The sequence below is a fragment of the Oncorhynchus mykiss genome, chromosome 12 (genome assembly GCF_013265735.2).
Source record: "Oncorhynchus mykiss isolate Arlee chromosome 12, USDA_OmykA_1.1, whole genome shotgun sequence".
Taxonomy (NCBI): domain Eukaryota; kingdom Metazoa; phylum Chordata; class Actinopteri; order Salmoniformes; family Salmonidae; genus Oncorhynchus; species Oncorhynchus mykiss.
Window position 1 is genome coordinate 66,672,488 of NC_048576.1, and position 12,531 is coordinate 66,685,018.

At 41.4% G+C, this 12,531-nt stretch overlaps 1 protein-coding gene across 1 annotated transcript; it reads left to right on the forward strand.

Moving 5' to 3' along the window:
- The first annotated feature begins 1,647 nt into the window (after positions 1-1,647).
- Positions 1,648-6,178, forward strand: LOC110538077. The gene is made up of 5 exons (XM_036938111.1): positions 1,648-1,874; positions 2,220-2,356; positions 2,880-3,011; positions 4,158-4,295; positions 4,458-6,178. Exons 1-5 carry the CDS (start codon positions 1,859-1,861, stop codon positions 4,650-4,652), a joined length of 618 nt encoding a protein of 205 aa, XP_036794006.1. The 5' UTR covers positions 1,648-1,858; the 3' UTR covers positions 4,653-6,178.
- Positions 6,179-12,531: the final 6,353 nt, after the last annotated feature.

Genomic DNA, 12,531 nt, shown 5'->3' on the forward strand with positions numbered 1-12,531 from the left:
AGGCCTAGCCTACATTAGAAAAAAGGTATACCATCAAAAGAAGCATAAAGCGCTGTCATGCCAATTCTTGAAGCAATATAGGTTATTCATGAACGGCATGGTAAATGGTACACTATGACGCTGGGAATGAGGTCAGTTATTGCCTAAGAAAAGTATTTGTAGTCAAGAACAGCGAGCACACCTTGCAATCAAGATGTGTGTGGGCCTGCTGTCATTGCGCAATGCACATAGCCTGAAGTAAGACGACTTGACTTGCTGCGGATAAAATCATTTCACAAATGGGGATATTCGTCTTTAATATTTTTGAGGCAATAAAATATGGACTAAGCATTTGGTAACGCAACCTTATATCCTTTGTATATGCCTACTCAGAGGGTAGCATACGTAAAATGTCGAATTGCTACAACTAGAGTTGTGAAATTGTGTACATATATTTTTCCTGGGTAATGGTAGCCCCCTACATGAACGTCACTGAAAATGCCATGAGGCTGTTTGAGTCATGGCTCGCCATGATGTCAACAGCTTACACGTGCGAACTTTCTCCGCAGTGTATTTGGAGCGCATATAGCTACTTTCAAGCATAGCCTATTGTCCGCAGCGCGACTGTTTACTTCAGGCTATCGAATTTAATCAAAAACTCATGTTACATTCTTTCTGAATTATAGGCTACAACTAATTTCCCATTCACAAATGTAAATTAAAGAGTAAAAAAATGATAGCAATTATAGCCTATAGGCCTGTTAATCAAGTCAAGTCACCATAAGGCCTTTTTAAAGTGGATTTCATCATTTTCAACACGCTTTATAAATAAAACGTTGTTTAATAGATGGGGTTAAGACACAGACAGTTAAACAGCAGGGAGTGCTGTAGGGCAGGTGCGACAGTAAGTCCAGACATTGACAGCCAGGTGGAGGTGGAGGGATCACCGGGTAGGACAGTGGATCCAATCAACATAAGACAATTCATAGCTTTGTTTCATTTATTTGATTCATTATGTGCAGCTCAAAGTGCTTCACAATAACAAATAGGAAATACAATAATATTGGCCTAGTTAAATAAAAAATAATAGCATTATAATAGATGTAAAACAGCAAAATAAAACAATTAGGCTTAGCCTATATATCGTTTCTGTATTGATAGCCTAATAGGCAAGTTGTCTTTTTTTTAAATCATAAACGCAGTTTTAATCACATGGATTATATATTTGCTCATGTTCTGATTTTCAAATCAAATTTTATTGGTCACATAAACATGGTTAGCATGCGAGTATAGCGAAATGCTTGTGCATCTAGTTCTGACAGTGCAGTAATATCTAACAAGTAATCTAACAATTCCACAACTACCTAATACACACATGGATGGAATAAGAATGTGTACATATAAATATATGGATGATCGATGACTGAGCAGCATAGGCAAGATGCAATAGATGGTATAAAATACAGCATATACATATGAGATGAGTCATGTAAGTTATGTAAACATTATTAAAGTGGCATTATTTAAAGTGAATGCATGCCAAGCTATCACAAGGTCAGCCGGAGGTAGTCCTATTATCTCTCAAGGGATTTGATTCAATATGTAATGAAATCTCATTTCCGATTGAGCCTACATAGGCAGCGTTTAGCGTGAATTCAGTCTCCGCTAAAGCGAGAACATTGCCTGTAAATTTCAATCACGCCGTAAAACTGGACTTCCGCAATGTAGATTGAATAGAGACCAAATTATTAGTCACTCACTATTGCAGGTTAACAATGACCCTTCAGTGGAAATTCCCATGAATCGTACTATCATTCATATAAATACTTCAAGTCTCCTTCAAGTCTTTAGCAAAATAGACTAACCATACTGACACGGAATGAACACTCTCAAAAGTAAGTGATATTTTATCTTATATTTGTATAAATACATTTGACTAGGACACTTAATGAGTGCATTTGTTCAGCTTGATGCAACTTTTTTTTAACTTGGAAACAATATTTTGTTTTTTTAAAATTATTGTCCGAAGAAAGTCATAATAGTTTGGACATATTTTGAGTGGTTGTCTCCAGGTATTTTTATTGTGCATGGATACCGCGTAACTCAATGCACTATATTTGGCACGCGCTACTTTCTTGCCTACGGTTCTGCGCCGCACTGGCTGTACGTCATAGTTCAACTTGTTAAGGATCTGTAGCATTGTATAGTCGTTCTGCAGCTGTTTTTTTCCTTTCTCAAAGTTGTAGGTCTGCTCTGCTGTTCAGCTTTTCTGGTCCGGTCCGCGCATATTCCAGAGAAGTCAATGGACGCAAGGAGTTTGGTCGAAAAAATATTAGGCAACATCCCTGTGGTTCACGAGTCTAGTGTCAAAATCATGGTAAGTCTATGGGAGTGCGATGGTGTCCTGTTCTTACCTGGTGTGTATTGTCTTTACTGCATGTACATTTATCGCAAACGTCTATGGGTAAAATTACGCAGCTTTGCATGGTCTTTAATGCTCAATTTGAGTTGAAATCACGTTGACCGTTTGATGAATTTGTATCATGCAAATATTGTGGTTTGTTTTTGCATAAAACAAACCCTAGCACGCAACAGGCCACATTTTAAACTGAAGAATGCAAAGCATGTATCTAACAAAGATCAATATCACCTTTAGCTGCAGCTAAATTTAGTCAATTCAATCATGCCTTGTAGCTGCAGGCCAATTAAGGAAAATATAGGTTTAATTAAAATGCTAATCAGATGCATTTCTTTGTGCATTTACACTTGTAGTGGTTGGTTTTTACATCCAGTCATGACCACTAACACCACAGATTCCAAAAGTGCACAAACCATAACTTCTCTCTGTTTTGCATTACATTGGCTCCAGCTCTATAACCACACCACTCCTGTTCTCCTAGGGCCTGACCCTTGACCCGTCCAGCCAGTCTAGGAACATGCCGTACCAGTCCATGGCGACCTCCCTGGGCATCCCCGCAGCACCAGAACTAAGGACTGTCTGCAGACCCCTAAACCAAATCGATTTCACCCTGGTGAGTGTGCGTGTGTCAATGCTGGTCAGTGCTGTTTAAGATGAGGGAGGACAATTCTTTTTTTTTAATGAGCATGGCCTTATTTCTATTACAGCGTATCGGATTACTGTCATTCAAATTCCATTCACCCAGCTCAATGTAACATCGCTAAGTTTAGACTACTACATGTTCCAACATTTTTCCATATACCCATCTGGAGGTTGCTACAACCTAGTCTATTAATCCTTTGATTGGATAGACACCATGTCAGTTCATGCTGCAAGAGCTCTGATAGGTTTGAGGAAGTTGTCATAATTACTGTGTAAGTCTATGTTTGGGGGTGAGAGCCGTGACTCTCCTAGGTTTTGTATTGAAGTAAATGTACCCAGAGAAGAATGGAAACTAGCTCTCCTCCAGCTACACCATGGTGCTACCCTACAAAGTGCTGTTGAGGCTACTGTTGGGTTATCATTTGAAATACTTGCTACACCAGAAGTTAATGGTTATCTGTATGAGGAATGTATATGGTGGGGTCAATTAAGGGTGGATATGAGCCCTGGGCTTGGAGAGTTACTAAGTGAGGGAAAAGCCAATCACATGGTTGTGGTCACTGATAAGGGTGGATAGCTGTGGATTAGTGAGGAATGGGGGCCGAGGTCAGGTCACAGGGAAAATTAACATTAAGGGAAAATTAACATTTTATTACATACATCACTTAACTTTCTGCCTAGCAACACAGATGTCATATTTAGAGAAAAGGAGAAGAGTCAGCCTAAAGTCGTGTGTCTGACCCGTTGGGTAAATAAATTTGGTTTGAGCTTTTCCTAGTTGTCCATTAGTTTTTACTCTGTTTATTTAGAACCTAACACTACTGTAGACCTTCTTTTCAAAACAGTGTGTTTTAATCAATTATTTGGTGGAGTGAATATATTTCGTATTTTTATTTTTTATGAAACTCACTGAGAACAATGGTCCTTCCCTTCCTCCACTGGTGTGTGTGTTTGTGTGTGTGAAGGGAAAACAATGCTATGATTCTGCTGAATGTTACAGATAGATTAATAAAGCTGACATGATTAGTTTGGACATGATTCCTTATTGGGTTGTGTCCTAGCCTACTGGACATGGTCCTGGTTAGTTGTCTGACTAGCTGTGTGCTTCTGCCTACAGGAGGTGTGTCTGAGCAGTATGTCTGCGGGGCTGCAGCTGTATCAGGATGTGCTGGGTGAGCTGAAGGAGCGTGTGACCACTGACAAGGTGACAGGACTCCTGGCTGACATCAGAGACCTGCTGGCCCAGGTCAACAAGGTGAGACTGACACACACACACACAAACTCAATAAGTAATAAAAAGTAGACGCATGCACACTGGCGGCACAAGATCATAGAGGTCCTACAATCATATCATCACACTTGAGATGTTCCTTTAGGTTAATAACCTTCTGTATGTGTTTGTTTTTGTGTTGTTCAGATGCAGGAGCCTGGCCAGATGAGCAGTGTGGCCCAGTACGAGGCCTCGGGACTGGCCTCACGCCTCCCAGGGGACTACGAGGTTCAGGTTGCAACTCACTTTACCCTGCTGCAGCTCCGTGACTTCACACAGAACCTAAAACGCAGCATGCGCAACATCGAACACCTGACTTCCAGGTCAGGACAGAAGGGCTGAACTGTACTCTACAGCAGAAGCAAAACCTGTGCAGACATGGATGGGGGACCGGAGGGGGGTCGTCCGTGCCAGAAGCCTATTGGACATCTAAGGCAACTGCGTAGTGATGTAGTCTGGCTGAAACATGTTTCATTTCTGTTTGAGCCTGCTTCAATCTTTCTATCTAATCTGTCAAGGTCAAATGGGACATTTGAAAACATGAAGCAAGCGGAGCACTTTATTTATCTGAGATAGGGGATGGCACCAAAACCAATTGTGTAGCGTCCCTGTATCTGCCAAGGTCTGTACCTCATAGTATAACTGCAGGTAGCTGGTTCAAGCCTTGCTCTATCTGTTCCCCATCAATTGGGACAATAGCAACTGGTCAAGGACTGAGTGCCTGCTTTTCTTCATCTCTTTCTCCCCATGAGGGTTTTGCTCTTAGCTTGTTCTGCCACTCATCACCACCTCTGATTGCTTTCTCAGACTTTCCTTGAGATAAAGCAACACCGATAGCTGCCAGAGAGTGGCAAGTCCCCGACAGTCTCTGAGATACTTATTTATACTTAAAAAATATATATATATATTTATGAAGTACTGGGATATCATTTGTTTGTGTATTTGAATTCATTTGTTGTGTATGCAGGTATTTATTTGTAATGTATTTATGTATTTATACTGTGTGTTTGTTTACTGATTGATACTGTCATTCCTAGAGTAATTTCCTGGTGGGTGTCAAGAGATTTGTACTGTATGTGGTTTGGCAGAGAGGTCATATTTTTTTTATATACCAGGAGCTCCGATCTCCTTCCCTTTGTTTTATTTATTATTATATATATTTTTACAGGACAATAGGAAGTTGGAATACATGTATAGAACAAACAGTGAGGAAGGGCTTTAGACGAACGGCCAAGTTGAGACTTGATCTCGTCGCCTTGGAGGCATGTGTGGTCTGGGAATCGAGTGTGTTACTGCTTGAACCAGACTCCGGCACGAGAGGGTTATTGGTCAATACAGTCACCCCTAGAGTCATTTCCTGGTAGGTGTGTCATTCCCTGTTTAAGAAGTTCCTATTCTAGTTTTTATTAACACAAGACAAGTGTGAGAAGTGTGAATTGATGTTAACTGACTGAGTGTTTTAGTCATCACTTATAGTGTCGTAAACATCACACTTGGTGAAAGAAAGCCTAGAAAGTTATCTATTTTTTTCATCTAACCCTGATGAACTATACTCTTCGCACTGAAGTATGTAAGACATTGAACATGTTCTAATGTGTGTAGTTTAAGAAGGTTGAATGGTACTTGTGACAACGTACTCTATTTAGATTTTAGACTGTAGGTCTAGTGTGTATCAATCATGTCCTTGTTTAAAATGGTGATGTCATCTTATTAACAAAGGTTTTGTTAGTAAACCCTATGGGAAAATTACTTTCTACAATTGTACTATACTTGATCAGTTACTTGCGTTGATCGGTTGATTCCATATATGTTGCACTAAAGTGTTTTTTTTCTCCAACAGTAATAAACCTTTAATGTGTAACAAGAAATGTGTTACTTTTCTAGTCTCTTTTGTCAGAATGGAAGTTACCTGGAGCAATACAGTGTACTCAGTTAAATAAAGGTAAAAAGTGTGTGTATATATATATGTATATATACATACAGTGCCTTGCGAAAGTATTCGGCCCCCTTGAACTTTGCAACCTTTTGCCACATTTCAGGCTTCAAACATAAAGATATAAAACTGTATTTTTTTGTGAAGAATCAACAAGTGGGACACAATCATGAAGTGGAACGACATTTATTGGATATTTCAAACTTTTAACAAATCAAAAACTGAAAAATTGGGCGTGCAAAATTATTCAGTATTAAGTTAATAATTTGTAGCGCCACCTTTTGCTGCGATTACAGCTGTAAGTCGCTTGGGGTATGTCTATCAGTTTTGCACATCGAGAGACTGAAATTTTTTCCCATTCCTCCTTGCAAAACAGCTCGAACTCAGTGAGGTTGGATGGAGGGCATTTGTGAACAGCAGTTTTCAGTTCTTTCCACAGATTCTCGATTGAATTCAGGTCTGGACTTTGACTTGGCCATTCTAACACCTGGATATGTTTATTTTTGAACCATTCCATTGTAGATTTTGCTTTATGTTTTGGATCATTGTCTTGTTGGAAGACAAATCTCCATCCCAGTCTCAGGTCTTTTGCAGACTCCATCAGGTTTCCTTCCAGAATGGTCCTGTATTTGGCTCCATCCATCTTCCCATCAATTTTAACCATCTTCCCTGTCCCTGCTGAAGAAAAGCAGGCCCAAACCATGATGCTGCCACCACCATGTTTGACAGTGGGGATGGTGTGTTCAGCTGTGTTGCTTTTACGCCAAACATAACGTTTTGCATTGTTGCCAAAAAGTTCAATTTTGGTTTCATCTGACCAGAGCACCTTCTTCCACATGTTTGGTGTGTCTCCCAGGTGGCTTGTGGCAAACTTTAAACAACACTTTTTATGGATATCTTTAAGAAATGGCTTTCTTCTTGCCACTCTTCCATAAAGGCCAGATTTGTGCAATATACGACTGATTGTTGTCCTATGGACAGAGTCTCCCACCTCTAGCTGTAGATCTCTGCAGTTCATCCAGAGTGATCATGGGCCTCTTGGCTGCATCTCTGATCAGTCTTCTCCTTGTATGAGCTGAAAGTTTAGAGGGACGGCCAGGTCTTGGTAGATTTGCAGTGGTCTGAAACTCCTTCCATTTCAATATTATCGCTTGCACAGTGCTCCTTGGGATGTTTAAAGCTTGGGATTTTTTTGTTGTATCCAAATCCGGCTTTAAACTTCTTCACAACAATATCTCGGACCTGCCTGGTGTGTTCCTTGTTCTTCATGATGCTCTCTGCGCTTTTAACGGACCTCTGAGACTATCACAGTGCAGGTGCATTTATACGGAGACTTGATTACACACAGGTGGATTGTATTTATCATCATTAGTCATTTAGGTCAACATTGGATCATTCAGAGATCCTCACTGAACTTCTGGAGAGAGTTTGCTGCACTGAAAGTAAAGGGGCTGAATAATTTTGCACGCCCAATTTTTCAGTTTTTGATTTGTTAAAAAAGTTTGAAATATCCAATAAATGTCGTTCCACTTCATGATTGTGTCCCACTTGTTGTTGATTCTTCACAAAAAAATACAGTTTTATATATTTTTGTTTGAAGCCTGAAATGTGGCAAAAGGTCGCAAAGTTCAAGGGGGCCGAATACTTTTGCAAGGCACTGTATATACTCAGGAAGGATTTCCTGCAAACACACTTGTGTGAAGCGTCCAGGCTGTTAGAATGTGATTTTTGGCTATGAACTCCTCTCATAAATTTACAAACATTGAAAGCTTCCAGGCTGTTCACTGTTTACATGCCTTGTTGTTTTCTGGGAAGAAGCAGGGAGCGCTCCCATTGTTGTTACAGCTATGGTAAGCACTTTGGTCAATCTGGAAAGCCAGAGTGATGATTCAGAGTGATGATTCAGATGTTTCTTGCTTTCCAATGTTGTCAATGACTTGATTGACCATTTTGAACAGATTCACAACATTGTCATAGAGCTGTGAAGACCTGTTGGAGACGGCAGAGCTTTCACAAGAAGCAGGGATGTGAAGCGGGAACAAATCAAATTATATTTGTCACATGTACCGAATACAACCGGTGTAGACCTTACAGTGAAATTCTTACTTACAAGCCCTTAACCAGCAATGCAGTTTTAAGAAATTACCTACAAAAAAAGTAAGAGATAAGCATAACAAATTATTAAAAAGCAATGCATATAGTCTGGGTAGCCTTTTGATTAGCTGTTCAGGAGTCTTATGACTTGGGGGGTAGAATTATTTAGGAGCCTCTTGGACCTAGACTTGGCTCTCCGGTACCGCTTGCCGTGTGGTAGCAGAGAGAACAGTCTATGACTAGGGTGGCTGGAGTCTTTGACAATTTTTAGAACCTTCCTCTGACACCGCCTGGTATAGAGGTCCTGGATGGCAGGAAGCTTGGCCCCGGTGATGTACTGGGTTGTACGCACTACCCTCTGTAGTGCCTTGCGGTCAGAGCAGTTGCCATACCAGGCAGTGATGCAACCTGTCAGGATGCTCTTGATGGTGCAGCTGTAAAACCTTTTGAGGTTTTCAGTCTCCTGAGGGGGAATCGGTTTTGTCGTGACCTCTTCACGACTGTCTGTTGGGAAAATTATGATTAAATGACAACAAATCATTTTAAATGGAACTGTAACTAAGTAAACTTATACTCTGTTTTATATCTGATTAACAATATGAGTTCATAAGAAGGGATTGTGTGACATGGACAAGGAGTAATTAAAGTTAATGAACACCATTCCAACTAGGAAGAAAGAAATGGTTTGTGGATTAAGTAAACAGATAAGGTAGTTAACCTATGGTTGAACCGACGAAACTGAACTCTGGGGTGTTTTAGGTAAGGAAGTGAGTGCATTCCTAGGTTTTCTGTTAATTAGAACTGGCAGCTAAGTGGTGATCGATAATGTTGAGGGGTCAGTGCTGGGGGGGTCAGAATGAACTCAGAACCTCATGAACCTTTAAAGTTCCCTTTGACCCGGTCTGGAGGAGGAGATTCATTTTAGGAGCAATGAAATGACGTCATGTTATTGTATATAAACTGTTCCTCGTGGTAAAGTGGCAGCGCGCTCCGAGAATAAATTCTGTTACCTATTATTGAAATGGCTGGTCTCCGTCTATTTTATGCAAACAAGAATCTTACAAATTCTCATAAAATAGATTAAGGCTTTTCAATTAATGAAAACACATTGGCATAATTAAATTACAGTAACACTGTCTTGGTGTGCTTGGACCATGTTATTTTGTTGGTGATGTGGACGCCAAGGAACTTGAAGCTCTCAACCTGCTCCACTACATCCCCATCGATGAGAATGGGGGCATGCTCGGTCCTCCTTTTCCTGTAGTCCACAATCATCTCTTTTGTCAAATTGACAAATTTCTTCAGCCTACTGAGGTTGAGGTTCACCACGCTGTCTGTGTGGGTGGACCATCAGTAATGGTTTCGGAGGGTCTGGGACTGTACCATTATTCACATGAATAATTGTACTTCGTACAATCAGGCAACTATAGTCAGGCAACTTACTAGAATGGGAGTCCCTGGGAGCAATGTTCCCTTCAATTTTTGGGGCACTGAGCAAATTGTTGGTCTTTTGAGCGGAAACTTGAACTTTGTGCAACTTCTGTACCCTTACAGTTTTAGACAGTAGCCAATAGGCTATTGTGGCTATTTGAGCATAATGTAGGCCATGACAGACCAACCCTCTTCATGGAGATCTACTGTCCTCTATGTTTTCAGTCCAGCCCTAATTTAACACACCTGATTCAGCTAGTTAAGGTCTTGTTGAGCAGCCAATTAGTAGAATCAAGGTTAAATTAGGGTTGGACTGAAAACCCATAGGACGGTAGATCTCCAGGAAGAGGATTGGGCAGCCCTGATCTAGGCCTTCCAGCAAACCAATGGCGCAAATCCCATAACATTTTCACATGGAAATAGCTTTTGACTTCTATGATTTTCAATGTAGGCCTAAATTGCATGATACTTTTAAAAACATTTTTACATTATGAAGGGCTTGACATCAATTAATGATTTTTTACTTGGTCTGTTATACCACGGGCCAAATAGGTGACTGTAAATTGCATTGTATTGTGTTGTAGTATGCAAGACACCACTTTAAAAAATTTAACGTAATGATTAATTATTACCATACAGAGAATAAGGCAATGTATGTAGACTACCCCTCTGCCTATATTCGAGCCTTTCTCAAAATAAAACACTGCCCCTTTAATTAAGACATGAGCTTTTTACCTGACTGGCTTTTCAAAAACAGATTGAAATGTAGCTTACACATTTTGTGCTCTTGTAGGAAGCAGTAACTCCCCATTGCTGACCTATACTTATCTATTACTAGGCTAATAACTCGCTAACAAGCGAATAATATAAAAAATGTGATTGAAAGACCGCTTGTGGACCCCCTCCTTAAAATATAATTCTACTCTGTTGCGCTCTGGCTCTGCCTACAACAAAATCACAGACTCAATCTTGCAAAGTTAGATTTGTTTCGGTTTGTTGCATTGAAAAAAGGCTGATAAAGTTGATTCGATCAGAGAAAAAGGGAAGCTCATCCAGAGGCGGCATATTAAATGTGCAACCAGAGGGGAAAAAATGATAGACCACCTTTACTCCACACACAGAGACTCGTACAAAGCTCTCCCGCGCTCTCCATTTGGCAAATCTGACCATAATTCTATCCTTCTGATTCCTGATTACAAGCAAAACTGAAAGCAGGAAGCACCAGTGACTCTGTCTATAAAACAGTGGTCAGATGAAGCAGATGTTAAACTACAGGACAGTTTTGCTAGCACAGACTGGAATATGTTCCGGGATTGTTCTAATGACTTTGAGGATTACATCACATCAGTCACTGGCTTTACCAATAAGTGCATCGAGGACGTCGTCCCCACAGTGACTGTACGTACATACCCCAATCAGAAGCCATGGATTACAGGCAACATTTGCACTGAGCTAAAGGGTAGTGCTACCTCTTTCAAAGTTTGGGACTCTAACCTGGAAGCTTATAAGAAATCCCGCTATGCCCTCCGACGAACCATCAAACAGAAAAACCATCAATAGTGGACTATGATCGAGAAGTACGACACTGGCTCCGACGCTCGTCGGGGTGTGGCAGGGCCTGCTAACTATTACAGACTACAAAGGGAAGCACAGCCAAAGGCTGGCCAGTGTCACGAGCCTACCAGACAAGCTAAATATCTTCTATGCTCGCTTTGAGGCAAGTAACACTGAAACAAGCATGAGAGCATCAGCTGATCCGGACAACTGTGTGATCACGCTCTCCGCAGCCGATGTGAATAAGACCATTAAACAGGTCAACATTCACAAGGCCACAGGGCCAGACGGATTACCAGGACATGCACTCCGAGCATGCGATGACCAACAGGCAAGTGTCTTCACTGACATTTTCAACCTCTCCATGTCTGAGTCTGTAATAGCAACATGTTTCAAGCAGACCACCATAGTTCCTATGCCCAAGAACACTAACTGGATCCTGGACTTCCTGACGGGCCGCCCCCAGGTGATAAGGCTAGGTAACAACACGTCCGCCACAATGATCCTCAACACGGGGGCCCCTCATGGGTGCGTGCACAGTCCCCTCCTGTACTCCCTGTTCACTCATGACTGCACGGCCAGGCACGACTCCATGATGAGACAGCCTATAGGGAGGAGGTCAGAGACCTGACCGTGTGGTGCAAGGACAACAATCTCTCCCTCAACATGATCAAAGGAAAGGAGGTGATTGTGGACTACCTGAAAATGAGGACCGTGCATGCCCCCATTCTCATCGACAGGGATGTAGTGGAGCAGGTTGAGAGCTTCAAGTTCCTTGGCGTCCACATCACCAACAAACTAAGATGGTCCAAGCACACCAAGACAGTCTTGAAGAGGGCACGACAAAACCGATTACCCCTCAGACTGAAAAGATTTGGCATGGGTCCTCAGATCCTCAAAAGGTTTTACAGCTGCACCATCGAGAGCATCCTGACGGGTTGCATCACTGCCTGGTATGGTAACTGCTCGGCCTCTGACCGCAAGGCACTACAGAGGGTAGTGCATACGACCCAGTACATCACCGGGGCCAAGCTTCCTGCCATCCAGGACCTCTATACCAGACGGTGTCAGAGGAAGGCTCTAAAAATTGTCAAAGACTCAAGCCACCCTAGTCATGTTCTCATGACTGTTCTCTCTGCTACTCTCTGCTATTGATAACTTTTCTAACTTTCTAGACTTTGTTTTGTGTTAATAAAACTAGAATATGAT